At 39.8% G+C, this 18,570-nt stretch overlaps 1 protein-coding gene across 4 annotated transcripts in view; it reads left to right on the top strand.

Annotated features, from left to right (window-relative positions):
• LOC138962638 (palmitoyltransferase ZDHHC18-B-like) overlaps positions 1–17,541 on the top strand; it is a 79,623-nt gene extending 62,082 nt beyond the window's left edge. For 3 of the 4 annotated variants that reach the window (XM_070334539.1, XM_070334538.1, XM_070334537.1), the window contains one exon: positions 13,585–17,541. In XM_070334539.1, the coding sequence (XP_070190640.1) occupies positions 13,585–13,742 (158 nt within the window). In that variant the 3' untranslated portion in view covers positions 13,743–17,541. Of the gene's footprint in view, positions 1–4,425; positions 4,495–13,584 lie in introns of all 4 variants that reach the window. The other variant, XM_070334540.1, reaches the window with a different exon arrangement.
• Positions 17,542–18,570: the final 1,029 nt, after the last annotated feature.

The following is an 18,570-nucleotide window of genomic DNA, read 5'->3' as shown; positions in this document are numbered from 1 at the left end:
GATCTGGTTCTGATTTGTTCAAAATCTCAGATTTGTTGGAAAACTGACAGTTGCTCTGTTACAAAAGCATCCTGTTTGTTCGCTTGAGTGTGTAGAGGGGACCGATAAACACGGTTGTCACAATAGAGTCCCTATTGAAAAATAAAGTTTGAAAGTGTTACTGTCGGAAGTGCTTAATCTTCTTCTTCTTTCTTCTTCTGCGTTCCCGACCATGCGTATAGATGTCCAGTCCGGTGTTGAGTGCGAATCCCGCAGTCGGCCGATCAGTGATTAATCTGAAACTAATAGTATAATCTTCAGGATTACTTTGTTCAGGGCTCATTGTCTCTGTGCTCAACGGCCGTTTCATTGTATTGTGTTGTTGACCATACTAGGTGATATTGATTATGCGGATTGCTCTCTGGTTGTTTAAATGGCAATATTTTTCCTGCATCCTGTAAAAGCCTGTCTTAATGGTCCCTTAATCTTCATTTTGTAAGCGTTACTGTTGAAGGTACCTGCGGCATGTTTGTTTTACGGTATTGTTTGTGGTAAATCTGTTGTACCTTTTTAACCTCCGAAGAAAATGTGACCCTCCACCACGAAATGAGTCGCATGTCACCTCGCGCGGTTCTGCACTAGGCTTAATATAAGTCCGGGGGGTGTCTGATAACAGTGTGAGGGTCACCTTAGTCACAGGCTTATAACTCGAAAAGTGTTCGCTCTTTTCTAAAACGGTTTTCACCACTGGATAGAGCATAAAAAACTCTTTCGGAAAATGTAAAAATATGAAAATCATGCAAAGGTGACATGCGACTCAATCCGTGGTGGAGGGTCACAAATGGTAATACAGTCGAACCCCCCTTTCTTCTTCTTCTTCTTTGTTCATGGGCTTAGACTCCGACGTACACTCGTGTTTTTGCACGAGTGGAATTTTACGTGTATGACCGTTTTTACCCCGCCATTTAGGCAGCCATAGTAACGCCGCTTTCGGAGGAAGAACCCCCCTTTAAAGACCCCCCATTTTAAGACTCCTTCCTTTTTAAGACCTGATTTTTTCAGATTTTTTGAGGTCGTAAAAGGGGGGTTCCACTGTAATGGTATAAACTCCTAGCAGGTTCCAGCCCTTTGCGAGACCCTGGGTGAACGCTCCAGCAATCTCCTTGTCCTTGGTTTTCTGTCTGTCTGCCAGTGTCAGCGGCTTCTCCCTCTCTCATACAAATACATGCATACATGTTTGCTCGCACGCAGGTACGCACATCATGCACCCACAATTGCCTTTCATTCTCATTGAATTCTCTTTATCTGTGTCTGCCAAAACATCTCCCATCCCCACTCCTGGGGGCTGTTTGGAAGGGTCCAGCACAACTTCAGACAATCTGTTCTATCAATATTGTGTGATGTGGGTGAAGTCCATTCCTTGTTTGCATGCGTTGTGGGAAGTCTGCAGACTTGGTATTGTTTTTTGTCCTGAGTCAGTGATAATGAATGGCACTGGTTTATTTCTGCCAGAAACTAGCCTGTGCGGAAGATAAGAACCCAGCGGGGAAATAGCTCAGTCGGGGAAATAGCTCAGTCGGTAGCGGCGCTGGCTTCAAAGCCAGCTGTCGCTATCGGCGTGAGTTCGATCCCCATGTTCGGCGAGGGATTTATTTCCCAGAGTCAACTTTGTGCAGATTCTCCTCGGTGGCCGAACACCCCCTTGTGCACGCATGCGTCTGATAAAGAACCCAAGTTCACAGTGAAAGTCTCAGGGTTTGGAAACATGAATACACACATGCAGGAAAAGAAAGAAAAAATGGGTAGCGCCGTATACTGTAAGGCTAAACAAAAATATATGTTGGTGTAGGGTAACCCAACCAACCCTATATTTTCCCGCCGACCCTAACACTTTTTTTGTCATTTCTAAAAATAAATGTAAAAAACCCGACCTCTGGCACATTTTGTGAACCATACCAAAAATAAAAATAAAAAATTTAATTAAAAAAAAAGTCGACCTACCGAACCTATTTTTTGGGGTCACTGTTACCTTGTCCACGTGTATGGTGCGATCAGTGACGACAGGTTACAGGAGCGCTCTCTCTTTCCCGGAGCGGCGTGCGGGTCCGTGTATTCCGTATGTCGCACACATGCTCCTTGTCCACGTGTTTAAGTGACTTGCCCGTGAATTGTTTGTCTCACCAAAAGCAACGGTGTTTACTCTTTCACAACCCAGACAAACTAACAGAGTTATATCTGGAATTCGTCTACTATGAAATGAATTTAGCAAGCCATTATCACCACGCAGCACAGGGCAGGGATGTAGCTCAGTCGGTAGCGTGCTGGATTTGTATCCAGTTGGCCGCTGTCAGCGTGAGTTCGTCCCCACGTTCGGCGAGAGATTTATTTCTCAGAGTCAACTTTGTGTGCAGACTCTCCTCGGTGTCCGAACACCCCCGTGTGTACACGCAAGCACAAGACCAAGTGCGCACGAAAAAGATCCTGTAATCCATGTCAGAGTTCGGTGGGTTATAGAAACACGAAAATACCCAGCATGCTTCCTCCGAAAGCGGCGTATGGCTGCCTAAATGGCGGGGTAAAAACGGTCATACACGTAAAAGCCGTGGGAGTTTCAGCCCATGAACGAACAAACAAACCACGCAGCACAGCAGGCAGCCAGGTTAAGTAGATTTATGGAGGGTGTGAAGGAGCTGCCACAGGAGAGCGTGATTAAGGCAATGTGTGGTAGTAAAATTGAATTTGGAGAATATATGTGAACCTCTACCACGGAATGAGTCGGATTTCACCTCGTGGGGTTCTGCGCTAGGCCTAATATACGTCCGGAGGTGTCAGGTATCAGTGTGAGGATCACCTAATGTCACAGGCTTATAACTCAAAATGGGTTTCACTACTGGATAGAGCATAAAACACTCTTTACCAAAATGTAAAAATATAAAAATCATGCAAAGGTGACATGCGACTCATTCCGTGGTGGAGGGTCACATATGGAATAATCAGTTTTTTTGGGTAGTGACTTATAAAAATAAATGAAAAAATTGTGAATACTAATCGACATTGTCTGCCTTTGCTATGGAAACAGCCGTTATATTGGATTTCCAGGAAACGGTTTTACTGCAACATCACACATCAGAAATTCATAATATTTGGCTCAAAGATGCACATGTATTATATTTACAATCATATAGAAAACATTTTTTTAAGAAAAGACTATAGTTGAATTTTAATAATTTTTTGTAATAAGGATTAATTAATTTCTTACCGCATATTCATTACAAAAATTAATTTAAATTCAACTGTAGTCTTTTGTCAAAAAAAACTTCTATATGATTGTAGATATAATACATGTGTATCCTTGTGCCAAATATTATGAATTTCTGATGTATGATGTTGCTGTAAAACTGTTTCCTAGAAATCCAATATGGCGCTGTTATGCCAGTTTCCATAGCAACGGCAGTCTATGACCATTAGTATTCACAATTTGTTCATTCATTTTTATAAGTCACTTCAATAACTACCCAGAAAACTAAGTTATTCCATGTATTCTCCAAGTTTAATTTTGGTAATTTTACTGCCGCACATTGCCTTAAGAAGCTCCAAGACATACACAGTCATGATGTTGACCTAACTTAGTCTAAAAACGGCAAGACAGTTCCAGGAAAAAATCTCCAGGAGTAATTAATGCCTCAGCCCTAAGGCTAAAACATCGAAAGTTTTTAATTGTTTTTAATGTACAGGCCTATTTAGTGGGACAAAAATAGTGCTTCACTGTATTGTATGGGGCTTGTTATGCATATAATATACTGTGTTCAGAAATAAACCTGTGCCTTTTTGAAACATTTGAGACAAACACGAATCAGCACTGATCAGTGAAGCAAAGCGATCATAGCGGTAGGGAGGAGTGTCAAGCTCCAATAAGCATGAACAGGGTATCACATTGAGTGGACACTGCATAACATACATATCAGAGCTCTAAATTATTCACTATGGTGTCATTGTACGTACGTTTGTCTTTATTGATCAGTGGAGATGTGTTTGCCTGACACAGTGTTGAAGGGGCACAACTCTGCCACAGCCCTTACAAATTCTAACGAGTCCTTTTTGAACATTTTTCTATTTTTGTAAACCCAGTTTATGATTGTTTACACAGCATTATTTTTCATTCAACCTTTCATGCTGCATGCAGCTACATACCCAGACCAATTCAGCCATGACATGCAAAAGAATATATTGTCCCATCCCCATACAGTCACCTGAACAAAATGTACCTTACTCATGAATCAATTGAGGGTACATAGTTAAGATTGGTAAAACACAATTTTTGTATGCAACAATATTAAACAGCTTAGTTAAATGCAGCCATGCTTTACTATATAACAAGCCCTAATACAAGACTGCTAACATCCCCTCGACTCAAAAAAGCGACTGGTTTACGTTTGTTTATTATAGGCGACAGTCAAAGTGCTTTGGTGGCAGGCAATTGACTGGCTTGTCGGTCTGCGCCCACCACGCCACAAGGTGAGCTTGCCTCTATGACGGTCTGGGTATGAACTAACCGTCTTTTCTTTGTTTTTCGTTTTTTTTATTTTTCTTTTGTTTTTTGCTCATGGCCTGTCCCTTGTGTCCTGTGGGTTTGTGGACAGTGATTTTATCGCTCCCTTTAGTCCTAATGTTAATTGGTTTGTATCTTCTTCTCCTTCGTGCTTGTGAGACATATGGTGTTCCTAATCATTGTGCCGTGGTGGTGTCTGCGGCTGTGTATTGTGGTGTATATTAAAGGCTTTCTGTCTTTCTTCCTTGTACCAAGATCTCAATAACAAGTGTGTACAGTCTGTGCTTGACAAAATAACCATCATGCTTTAATAACAATCTCTTTGAAGTATCTTTCTACTTAGCTTACATTTTTCTTTCACATTTACAATTAACAGTTTTCTTTTGTTGTGAGGAACAAGCTGATCAACTGTTTGAACAGGTTTTTTTGCTGATGCTTTTACTAAAAAACCAAAAATGTATTAAGGGCAAAGATGGCACGGATATTATACGTAATTTGCGTTTTTGACCAAAATATGACATTTTACACAGATCGAGACAGTCATTGTTCTCCGAGACCGCGATAGTGGTGGTGAACAATGACTGTCGAGATCTGTGTAAAATGTCATATTTTGGTCAAAAACGCAAATAACATTTATGTATCGATCGAATTCCTTTCAGGTACTGACTTTGTTGTTGTTTTGACGATTGAACGAGCACACACACATGAAATCAAACACATAAGCTTCATATTTGGGCGTTTCAGATTGACCAAAACTTCAAAGGAACTACAAAACACACGTCATGTACTGACTTTGTTGTTGTTTTGACGATTGAACGAGCACACACACATGCAATCAAACACATGACGTGTGTTTTGTAGTTGCTTTGAAGTTTCGGTCAACCTGAAACGCCCAAATATGAAGTTTTGTAGGCCTCTGACGTCACATGGCTCAAAGAAGGGAAATCCAATGTCCAATCGATACATTAAGATTTGTTTCTTTGGAAAGCTTTTCACTATTTTTGTCAAGGTCCTCGGGGAAAAAAAACACTCCGAAAAAGTGTTTTTTGTCCTGATAAAGTAATATTTGAAGGACTTATGGGTCAGAATTGACATTTTGTGCAGACTTTATCGGGTAAAACATGTGAGAGTTATTAATCTTCCAGAATAATAAAGATAGAACTTTGAAGTGTGTTTTATAATACTCTTAACAGGCTCCTATAGATTCAGTAACAGAGCAACTTGTTCATATTTATGAACAGATTTTGTTCCCTAGGTAGATATCACAGGCACAAAATAAATTTAGGAAAAAATGCAAGTTTTTGTACTTTAACAGAACTTCTAAATTTATTCCTCGATAAATGATAGAAAGTCTCTGTTATTGTGTATAAAGACATAATTTCTGATGAAGAAAAAAAGAAAATAAAAAAAAGTAAGAAGCTTGAACAATTAGCCTCGAAGATGAATGGTTCCCATTGTGTTCAAAAAACGATTCTGAGAAAACGGTGTCAAAAGTTTTCCCAAAAAATAAAACATTTCAAAAATGATCGCTTTATCACAAGAAAGAGGTTGAAGACGACAAAGTTACTTCGACAAAGTTACTTCGCACAATGATTCTATGGTGTTCAAAGTACCTAAAAATGCTGAGGATCGACCCATTTAAGTCCATGTTTTTGGACCAAAATTGCGTGCCATCTGTGGCCTTATGTGGCAAATGCTGGTATAAATGCTGATGTAGAAAGTGATGATTTCAGATGTACAGCCATTTTAGTGGAATGAATTCAGTTCGTTTCTGCTTCAAAGTGATAGTGGCATATTTTGGAATTGTATGCCTGGCTGCAGGTTCGGTTATACTGTTTTTTGCAAGAGTGCAATGTCTTTGAGCTGTTATAGTGGGCTTCTATTAATATGTTTTTTCCAAAGTTGGCTGATACAGTAAAACCTGCATCTAGCGGACCCTTATTTCGGCGGACACCTTAGCATAACGGACAATTCAAGTGAGGACGGATGTATTTTACTCTCAAAAACACCTTAAAAGAGCGAACACCTCAAAGGCGCGGACGCGGACACCCTTTTTTGGTCCCGATTGGGTTCGTTACTTGTCAACAACGGACAAACCCTTGAAGCAGACAGCTTTTAGCAGACGCTGATCCGCCATCTTGGTTCTGCAAATACAATCTCGCTGGCGATGTGAACGCGCGAGAAGCTTATTTTGTAAGCCAATGACAGCACTTGAAAGAAGTTGATTTTTGTATGGTGCACGCTCATTGGTCGATGCCGTGAACTCACAAACATTTCGGGTTTCTACTTTCTGTACTGTAGTACGTGATGCATCTTCGTCTCATCCTTCGTCTTCGTCTCATCATGCCAAAACGAAAAATTTTGACTTTAGAAGAGAGAGTCGATGTCATAAAGACCGTTCGAAAAATTGCTGATGAGCTGAATTGCGGAAAAACTCAAATTTCCAACATAAAAGCTGATCGAACACAAATTCTCAGTCAGTGGGACTCCGGTGCCAGATCGATGGCAAAATGTGTTAAGAGAAGAAAAACAACCTATGATGAGTTGAACGAAGAACTCTTCGAGTGGTTTTCAACAGCTCGATCAAAGAATCTCCCCTCCAGTGAAAAAATATGGCCCATTGCTTCAGATAAGAAACCGATTGCACCTCTCTCTCTCTCTCTCTCTCTCTCTCTCTCTCTCTCTCACTCTCTCTCAAAGAAATGTATATGCTGTTTCTCTTGGAAACAAGTAAATAATTATGTGATAATATTACATCATTGCTTGATATTCATAATGCATTTTGAATGTCTTTTTAATTGTTTGACATGTTAATTATATACATTGTATTGTAATTAACTTAACTTCTATTTCTTCTTGTTATTAATCGAGTTACCCTCAATGGACGAGGGCCGGACGAAAAAAAGCATGTATACTTTGCTTATTCTGTTACCCTCGATAAATAAATAAAGTTCAAAGTTCTCTCTCTCTCTCTCTCCTTTTCTTTGAACGAAAAAAACAAACAAACAAAACTTGAGGGCTTCAAAACTTTGAGTTTTAATAATCACTGTGGCAAAAAAGAATCAGTGACTGTTGGGTTTTTTTTTCCCCAAAAAATGTTGGCGCATTCATATTCATCTTCTTCTTCTTCTGCGTTCATGGGCTGAAACTCCCATGTACACTCGTGTTTTTTGCACGAGTGGAATTTTACGTGTATGACCGTTTTTTACCCCGCCATTTAGGCAGCCATACGCCGTTTTCGGAGGAATTCATATTCATAAGATTAAGGACACCTTGCTACATTCAAAGGACAGTGGCAAGGCTCCCCAAGAGCGTCCTTTGCTCGCAGGTTTTACTGTATCATGACACTGCAGCACTAATAGTCAACATAAATGTAATAGTCTCTACTTGAACTGATGGACATGAATGTTGTGTGTGTGTGTATAAAGAATAGGCATGTGCTATAAATAAGCATGTGTAAACTGTTTGGTGATCCTCATGTATTTGTCAAATAATATGACCTGTAATGTTCTTTTCATCCCCTTAAATCTGAGCCTGGCAGTTTCCCCCTGATTTTCTAGCACATGCACATGAGTTCACACATGCTCTGAAGCGTGCACGCACACACTTGATGAAAGTCACACATGCGTGCGCACTAACACACACACACATACATATTCATACACACTAGACTCTACCCCTCTTTCTCTCTTTAATTGCCAAATAGACGATGTTTGGAAATAACTCTGTCTAACCCCCCGCGGGTTAGGGGGAGTCCCATATTGGTTGGGACGAGAAAGAATTTACCCGATGCTAACCAGCATGTCGTAAGAGGCGACTAACAGGTTCTGTTTCTCCTTTTACCCTTGTTAAGTGTTTCTTGTATAGAATATAGTCAATGTTTGTAAAGATTTTAGTCAAGCAGTATGTAAGAAATGTTACGTCCTTTGTACTGAAAACTTGCATTCTCCCAGTAAGGTCATATATTGTACTACGTTGCAAGCCCCTGGAGCAATTTTTTGATTAGTGCTTTTGTGAACAAGAAACAATTAACAAGTGGCTCTATCCCATCTCCCCCCTTTCCCCTATCCCATCTCCCCCCTTCCCCCGTCGCGATATAACCTTGAATGGTTGAAAACGATGTTAAACACCAAATAAAGAAAGAAATAACTCTGTCTGGTTTGTATGGGCTGTGCAAGAGTGAATATGCACCCTTGCTTTTAGTGAGGCAAACAGTCCACATGTGCTCCTTGTCCATGTGTTTCAGACACTGTATAACCCCTCGCAAGTGACTGGGCTGTGGATTGTTTGTCTCACTAAGAAGCAAGAGTATTCACTCGTTCACAACCAAATCAAACCCGACAGAGTTATTTTCAGAATTGCATCAATCGAAACCAAACCCTCATGAAGTGTTGGGGTGCAGACATTGGTTGTTTGGGATTAAGACATGGTATAGGAACATGTTTGAAATAAATAATGCAAACAGCCTGGACTGAGCTACACATATATTAGGTTCGTTGGATTTTGTTGGGCGTCTACTTGATCATAGGTGTGCATCGGCCAAACTGGACTGCTGTTTACCTAGCTGTTGTAGTGAGGTAGTCACAGTGGAACCCCCCTTTGAATTATAATTAAGACCTCCAAAAAGCTGAGAAAATCAGGTCTTAAAATTTTAGGGAGGGAGTCTAAAAGTAAAACTAAATTAGCAGACATTATGAATAAGTAGTCTGAATAAGTAGGATCTTTAAGTTAAAAGGGAGTTGCACTGCATAGCACTGGTCATGTCCCTTGAAGTTCACTGTGATTGCAGACAGCTTTCACTGCTTAAGAAAGGATGCACGCAATCAATTCTTTTCAAGGTTTACGTGAAGACTGTTCACGGTGCGGAGTTTTAGTTTGACATGAGGAATACAAGATGGCATTTACAATTACAAAGCAATAAAAGAAGGGCTTTTGGAAAACAATTCTGATTTTAATTTAGGTGTTAAAGAAATCCTGCTGCTCTCCATGTCAGGTTCACAGACTAGTGTGTTTATTTGCTGCCTGACCTGGGTCCTGAATAAACTATTAATCTGGCTGGGGATTTTTTTCCTCCACGGACAGCTGACATTTCTTGTCTTTCCCTCTCGGAGTCTCTTCTCTTTTTCTCTGAACTGACTTGCCTCTCTCCCACCTTCATCCCAACCCATCTTATTTTTCCTTCTTTTATTTTTCTATATTGTTTGGTTACTCTTTAAAAAAAAATCTGATGTTCTAAATTCAAGCATAAGAAAACAAGACAGGTTTATGTTTATGAAACGTTCGTTTAGACTTTATAATAGCCAAAACAAAACATTCATATTTTGCTTTGTTTATTTTGCAAGCTACAACAATTCTAAGATCAGTTACAGTATCAATTATTATCGGTTTGTGTCTTTTTTGTCCACTTTGAAGGACAATTAAGGTCAAAGTTCTTGTGAGTGTTTAGTTTTGTCTATAATTTAGTTCCAGCTAGGTTGCTCTTACAAAGTAATGTTTGCACTACCAGTTTCAGTTTTGGTGAACTATAGAAACGAGTCGCGTAAGGCAAAATTACTACATTTAGTCAAGCTTTGGAACTCACAGAATGAAACTGAACGCACTGCATTTTTTCACAATGACCGTAGTCCGTCGCTTGTGCAAAACGGAGTGAAACTGACGAGCCTGTTCAGCGCGGTAGTGGTTTCGCTGTGGTGCAATATAGCACGCTTTTCTGTACCTCTCTTCGTTTTAACTTTCTGAGCGTGTTTTTAATCCAAACATATCATCTCTATATGTTTTTGGAATCAGGAACCGACAAGGAATAAGATGAAATTGTTTTTAAATGGATTTCGGAAATTAAATTTTAATCATCATTTTTATATTTTTAATTTTCAGAGCTTGTTTTTAATCCAAATATAACATATTTATATGTTTTTTGAATCAGGAAATGATGTAGAATAAGATGAACGTAAATTTGGATCGTTTTATCAGGCATGAAAACTTTCTCTTTTCAGCGGAATTTCCGCCGTTTTTTTGTCACACTTTCGCTTTTTTTTTAAATTTCCGCCGGAAAAAAAAGAAGACCCCCCAAAGAAAGAGGCAAAACGAAAGACGTGGCAAGCGTTACCCCCGCCACTGCCGCTCAAGAGACAATTGGATAAACCGTAAATTGCCGAGTCCGCAAACGGATCGATTCGAGCCTTTCTTCACTTCCTGCCGCGCTTGAACAAATTTTTCTCTTGGAAATTCGGAGGTTTCCAAAGTTTGCGATGACCCTCTAACAGATGAAATGTGGCGATTTCAACAGCGTGGGGCCGCGAATCGGATCATAGAAGGACTGAAGAACGATTGGAGGTGGAACTGGCTTGACCGAGAATACGATGGCTGTCGTATTGGCGACGTTATCAGGAAAGTGGAGGTGAGAGGCAAGGCATTCTGTGTCGCATACATGTACGAAGACATTGAAGTACGGCAGTCGTGGGTTCGTGGCACTTCAGGCACACCTTGACACTTCAGGCACACCTTGACACTTCAGGCACACCTTGACACAAAGTGCCACAAGCAGAACTTCCTTGCATTGTACAACATTTACTAGACTGGATGAAACTTTTGAAAATAGCCTGATTTCTACCCTGGATCAATTGGACTGAGGATATGAAAGTGAGGATATATTAAGCTACAAGGGAGCTGCATTGTGCAAAGTAAATTGCATGATTATATGTGTTGTCATCACTGTTTGTGTGTTAAAAGTACTAACAATCGTGTGTATGTTATGACAGACATGAACAACAAAATGCTATGTTTGAGCATGTCTTTGTCTTGCTTAAATTTCTGTGAGAATTGTGTGTCAATAATACTGATATTCTTTATAATCTTTTTAGATTCCAATTTAGTGTTAAAGTTTTCAAAGGGGTCCTCATACAAGCTAACAATTTAATACCCATTTCAATATTTTGAAAAGCTAGAGCCCCTATATTTTCAAGGGCCCCATGCAAGCTTGTTCGTATGTATGGTTATTTAATGCCAATTTCAGATTTTGAAATGCCTACAGCCCCTTCAGTTTCAGGGGGCCTTATAAAGCTTGTGTATATATAAATATGCCCATTTTAAGGCTCAGAAATGCTGAAACCCCTTCAGCTTCAGGGGGCTTTGCCCCCTGGCCCCCACAAGGGGCGTTGCCCCTCGACCCCACTGGGGGCCTACTGCGGCCCCCAGGCCCCCACTTTATTTTCCTCTTTTTTCACCTCCGGTTGTTTTCATGCCTGATGTATAAAAAAAAATTATTACAATTTTCAGATTTTTAATGACCAAAGTCATTAATTAATTTTTAAGCCACCAAGCTGAAATGCAATACCGAAGTCCGGCCTTCGTCGAAGATTGCTTTACAGAAATTTCAATCAATTTGATTGAAAAAATGAGGGTGTGACAGTGCTGCCTCAACTTTTACAAAAAGCCGGATATGACGTCATCAAAGGTATTTATCAAAAAAATGAAAAAAACGTCCGGGGATATCATTCCCAGGAACTCTCATGTCAAATTTCATAAAGATCGGTCCAGTAGTTTGGTCTGAATCGCTCTACACACACACACGCACAGACACACACACACACACACACACACACACACACACACACACTACGACCCTCGTCTCGATTCCCCCTCTATGTTAAAACATTTAGTCAAAAAGAGACTTGCGATGGAGATCATTCATGTTCAAGACTGACTAGAGTTTCACTTTCAGGTTGTGGGAAATTATTCTTGTTTGTAAAATTGTTAGGAAGGTGTATAAAGTGTGCCTGCTGTTGGGGTATAGTTTGGTATGAAATGTAAGCATGGTTTGTGCATTTTGTTTCCTTCTCTTTTCAAACATTTTCCTCTTATGCTTTGCCTATGATTTTGTGGATAATTCTGTTGTGTTTCTTTCAGATTGTATTAGTTTGATGTCAAGGACCACTAGAGGTCCTTGTTTGATGTATATAAATATATTGTGTTGAAATCTTAGTATATTGTGTAACTTAATTGTGAGTACATGAATTTAATTTGATGTGAGTAGTATGTGAAGAATGTTTTGTATAGCTTGGTATTTAGATGAATGTGATGTCTAGAAATAAAGCAGGTAATGTTTTTTGGAAGATTGGCCAGTTTATGCTTGTTATTCTTTGAGAGGAGCATCAGAGAAATGTTTTGCTTCTAGTTATGATAATTGAACAACAGAAACCATTAAGAAAATGAATTTGAACTGTTAGTGTTAGTAGTTGTGATACGTCTTGGGGGAAATGTGATGTATATTACAAGTCAGGTTTAACATTGAGGCTGTGTGCTTCCTTTCAGAAAATTGATCAAACAAATCAAACAAAAAAGCGCTGCCTTTTTGACAAATGCTGGAGGCTGCAATAATTCTGCAATGTCCAGTAGTGAAAGGCCATCCTTTTTTTTTTAATGCCGAGTTAGATTAAATTGTTTTTGTTTTTTTAAAGGAGTGGGATGTTTCTTTTCTCCCCTTTACTTTTGCTTTCATGTTACCTACAATGCAATATGATGCATATCTGTTTTCCTTTCTACCTGCTTCCTGTGAGGTTTGAGCGTTTAAATTTTTTTGAAAACTTTATTTGGTTACTTTCCGACGATTTTTTCAAGTTTGATTCCCGTGTCATGGGAAGTGCATGGGAGGGAGCTTGATTCTCTGCCAGAGGCAATTCTAAGGGTTAGACTGGAAACTGTGCAGAGAGCAGACTTCTCTCAGTTGAGCAACTGATACCAACCAGCTGTTACACTAGAAAATTATGTTTGTCGAAGTTTGGGTTCACAGAAATTAAGTTTCCAGGTGTTCTTTCAGCCTGCAGAGTTGTAGACCTTGTCTTTGTCAACAACCCTGATAGTGATAACCTCCCTTCCTTTTCCCTCTTGTTTAACTCTCAATCCCACCATCAACTCTCACTCTTCTCCACCCCCTCCCCCCCCCCCCTTCCCTCAAACATCAATTCTTCAGGCTTCCTCCCCTTCTCTGCTGACAACCTTGATTGTTATATTTCCTCACTTACGACTCTCATGTCTGCACTATTTTGTGACTGTTTCAGGGCGGAGCAACAACCACGCGGCTATCCATGGGACCAACCCAGGTTCGGTGTACCCGCAGCCTTACCGTCACTCTGACTATCTCTCCGGCACCTCCGTGCTGCCTGCTGTCAAGGGGAACAAATCCACTATGTCCCGCGGCTGCAGCACCGACTTCTGATTGGTCGCTGCCTGGAAAGATGATCGCTCGGAGAATTAACTTTGCTGGAGTGGATTAACTTTGCTGGAGTGGATGTCGTGCATATTACTTAGATACCACACACGTACATTGTCAGTTTGTCTGTTCATAGTTAAATTCACCCTGTGCGTCAGTCTTGTAGCGTCGAAACAAGCAATTCCACAGCATGAATGTTGCCGTGTGTTTTTTATCAAAAAACAAGAATTGTAGGTTATTGGAATGGTTAATTAGTCACAGTACGTCGTCCCAGTGGTCTTTTGAGTAGAATCAATCAATATCAATCAATATGAAGCTTATATATATAGCGCGTATTCCATGGGTACAGTTCTAAGCGCTTGTCGAAGAGTTGTCAACACAGGACTAACAAAGAAACTAACATCTACAGACGGACACAAACCTTATCACACACTAGCAAACCCTGATAAACATACAACAAACAACTGTTTCACAACAATGTACACATCAATAGCTAGGTCCAAACAAAATAATATCAAACACAAAGAAAACACCTCTCACAGAGCACAGCACAAGAATGTCTTTTGGGGCACAACACATCACTGTCGAACATGAAAGTCGCAGCCAGCTACGGGAAGAACTGAGTCTTCAACCTACTCTTGAACGCGTCAGACAAACAAACACTTTAAGGTACAAAACTTATGGTATAATTAAACGTTCCAATAACCTGCAATTCTTGTTTTTTTTATTCTGAATTTGGAACATTAGCAGTCTTGTCTGTTTTAGCATTTGTGTGTTTTATTGTAATTTTTTTTTCTTGTCATCTGCAGCGTAAACTATCAAAAGTAAGTGAAGGTACCGGGCTGGACAAGAGATCAAGATGTCAGTTTCAGCCCACCAGTTAGTCTGATGCATTGTATTTGTAATTAAAACTCCACGTGCCAATCATCTTGTGGATTTTTTTTTTTAATCATTCATGTCATTCTATAAATATTTTTAATCATTGTCAGAAATGTTCATCAAAACTCATGAAAAATCCAGTATGAATAGTGTTTCGCATCTCCATTTTTACATTTAGGCTGCATAGAATTTCCTGAGCAGTAACTGAAATCTGGTGTTTGTTATTTGCATGTCCCACTAAAGATGCCCCAAACACTCGCCTTTTCTGACTTCTGAAATTGACACCTGTAACATTCGTCATGTATAATTTCTAGACAGGATCTGATTGGTGTACAAAGTGGACTGTTTTGAATAGAGAATTGCGTCTTCTTTCACATGCTAAACTTGTTCAATTTGAGCTTACATGGAAAACTTGTTCAAAATTTTAGCTGTTCTGAGTTTTGTCAATTTTAACAAGCTGAACTCGGGGCGGGGATATAGCTCAGTTGGTAGCGCGCTGGATTTGTATTCAGTTGGCCGCTGTCAGCGTGAGTTCGATCCCAGGTTCGGCGGAAATTTATTTCACAGAGTCAACTTTGTGTGCAGACTCTCTTCGGTGTCCGAACCCTCCCCCCGTGTAGACTACATTGGGTGTGCACGTTAAAGATCCCACGATTGACAAAAGGGTCTTTCCTGGCAAAATTGCTTAGGCACAGTTAATAATTGTCTACCTATACCCGTGTGACTTGGAATAATAAGCCGTGAAAGGTAAATATGCGCCGAAATGGCTGCAATCTACTGGCCGTATAAAATTTCATCTCACACGGCATCACTGCAGAGCGCCTAGAACTGTACCCACGGAATATGCGCGATATAAGCGTCATTGATTGATTGATTGATTTTGTGAATTTGATATTTGTGCTTCTGTGTGATCCCTTGTCGATATTACTTAATCAGTTAATGTAAAATTAAGTGGATTTTTTTTTGCGTAGCTAAGTGAACAGCCTCACAATGCAATTGGTTTTGACATCAACAGCCTCATCATAAAGATTACACCCAAACGCAGCTGCCAAGCTTCTTATGACCAGCAGTATAGTATGTTGAACATGTATGCCGGATGTTGTGGTTTCCTTTCAGTAATTCAATTTTGCAGTTTGTATCAAACTTAGCAACAACAAGGGCTCAATTTTAATACAGAATTGTAAATGTCAGGCTCTGTCAGTGGATAGAGTTTATCACAAACAAAACAGCCTCAAATTGACAGTCTTGTATCAAGTTTTCACCATTGGCACATTTTTTGCATTATTTCAGCCACTGTGAAAGGTACACACAACAAGATTCGTTGTTTGTCTATGTCTTACAATCTCTTGCAATATAGCTTAGCGATTGATACAATAAGGCTAAGTGATTGATCCCTGTGCATTCTGTTTCTGTGATTTGTTTTAAACACTTTGCCTTCAGTGTGGGTGTTGATACTGATCATTTTGTGTGTCAGGCAATGATAGCTTGCGAGTTTCGCTGATTTTCAAGTCATAGCTTACAAGTATCAGTGATTGTAAGTATAAATATACTAGCTTATGCGTTTGAAACAGTTTTTACAGTACAGTGGAACCCCCCTTTTAAGACCTAAAATCTGAGAAAATCAGGTCTTAAAAAGGAGGGAGTCTTAGAATGGTGGTAAATCTACAGAGATTATGAACAAAAAGTCCGAGAAAACAAGGTCTCACAAAAAGAGGGAGTCTTGAATTGGGGGGTCTTAAAAGGGGGATTCCACTGTAAAAGCTTTCGATGGGAGGAATCAGACTCAACTGTTATCAGATTTTGACAGCGTCAGGTAGCGCATGCTCTATTTGTAGCATGAGTCAGCGCCAGGCAAAATGAACAGTGCCCTTTCTCCTTGTTTTTTCGTTCAGCTGGCATGGGCGGTTCTGGTGAGGTTATGCCCCCTCTTTCTTTCGGCTGGTAACTGGCGCCACTTCGCAGCAAGATCACACGAGAAAGGACAAAAAACTTGCCTTGGTCCCAAATAGCATATCGGTTTGGTAACAGTTCGTGTGTAAGTCGTGCATTTTATATGGTAAACAGACAATGGTCGGTTCTGGTGAGGTTATGCCCCTTCTTTCTTTCGGCTGGTAACTGGCGCCACCTCGCGGCAAGCTCACAGGAGTTGTCTCGCGTTATCACCCCAGAAGCGCTCATTGCTTTGAAGGGGGAGAAAGGCCCAATTTCAGTGAGAACAGGTATGAATATACTCTAGCCAGGCAGAGGATTTACCGGTGATTGAAATATTCACGTTGCATTATTTTTTCTATTTTTGGGAGGGATAGGGGTGACTTTTCTTTATGCAATGTTTCAATTTTTTTTTAAATAAGAGAGATTAAATCAGATTAGTTTGAACATTTGCCTTTGCATTGTTTAGTGAAATATCTTGTAATTTCAGGGTGTTAGTCAGAGCTTTAGAAATGCGTACTGTAATCCGCTAATAATTCCCCCCCAAAATGATGCAGGGGGTTAACAATCATTATCATCATCATAGTAATTATTGTTGTCATAATTGTTTATTTATTGATTTATTATTAGACCATTTCTTGTGACGAGCACTGGCATTTTCTGTCATGGTATCATTCATCAGATTGATCATATTTTTCCAACATTTTTTGGGTTTTATTTTATGTTTAGGTTTGCACTTGTCATATGTTTAAAATGTGCGCACCAAGACAGGTTCTGATGCTTTAATAATTGAGACAGACGTTTTGGGGCAAGATGTTACTAATAGTAGTTGTAAATTCTAGCAGGTTTAAAGGAGAAAATACTAGACTTTCAGCTAAGATACAGCTTGGTTGCCTTGCGTGTTCAACAAAACAAACCTCTCATGTTAGCTAGAGCTGATGTTGTTAGTCAGATGATGAACAGGTATGTACGGGTCATATTTAGCTGATGTATGTCTTGTTTTTAATCCCAGAGAATGATAAGCTTGAGAGTTTATCACCACATGCATCTGCACACAGTTATAATACAAAATCTGGGTCACATCATTTTGTCGTGAAGAATTTGTTTTCTGAATAGTTTACATAATGGATGCTGCATTTCCAAGTTGTAGGAGCAGAAAGATGGATGTTTTTTTTGTTTTTAATGTTTTTAGGTCAAGCTGTTGAGTGGTCTTTTTTTCAGCATTTAATATGATTTGATTTATGATCTGGGTTATGTTGTGAGCTTGACATGAAAAGGTTGTTTATGACTTTCGGATGAGACGAAAAACCGAGGTCCCTTCGTGTACACTACATTGGGGTGTGCACGTTAAAGATCCCACGATTGACAAAAGGGTCTTTCCTGGCAAAATTGTATAGGCATAGATAAAAAATGTCCACCAAAATACCCGTGTGACTTGGAATAATAGGCCGTGTAAAGTAGGATATGCGCCGAAATGGCTGCGATCTGCTGGTCGATGTGAATGCGTGATGTATTGTGTAAAAAAATTCCATCTCACACGGCATAAATAGATCCCTGCGCCTTGAGTCCGAGTCTGGAGATACGCGCGCGATATAAGACTTCATATAACATAACATGACCTAGCTCAGCAGTTCATTTTTTGTTGTGCCACGCACAATATTATCTCCCACTGCAAGCTCATCGTCAGCAGTGAAATTGTACCTCAGGGGGGAAATAACTCTAGGCATTTACGTAGAAAGCTGTGCCAATGCATTGAAATGATTCAAAGATTGAGAGCAATACAGAGCATCAAATTAGTTTTTTTTTCGCACCTTAAAAAAAAGACAAAACAATGCAATATGATCAGTTAGCTAAACTAGGTGAAACTAAACATCCAGAATACATAGTAGCAGCTACAGTTTTATGCAGAGATTATGAAAACTAAGACTGATAACTTCATCATAAGTACAAGACGGAAATTGCGAAGAGAGTGTACATGCATGCTTAATTTAAAGCTCAATTGCTGCATGCACCGTGCAAAATGTTT

The sequence above is a fragment of the Littorina saxatilis genome, linkage group LG3 (genome assembly GCF_037325665.1).
Source record: "Littorina saxatilis isolate snail1 linkage group LG3, US_GU_Lsax_2.0, whole genome shotgun sequence".
In the NCBI taxonomy this organism is placed as follows: Eukaryota; Metazoa; Mollusca; class Gastropoda; order Littorinimorpha; family Littorinidae; genus Littorina; species Littorina saxatilis.
This window is presented reverse-complemented; position numbering and strand designations above follow the sequence as displayed.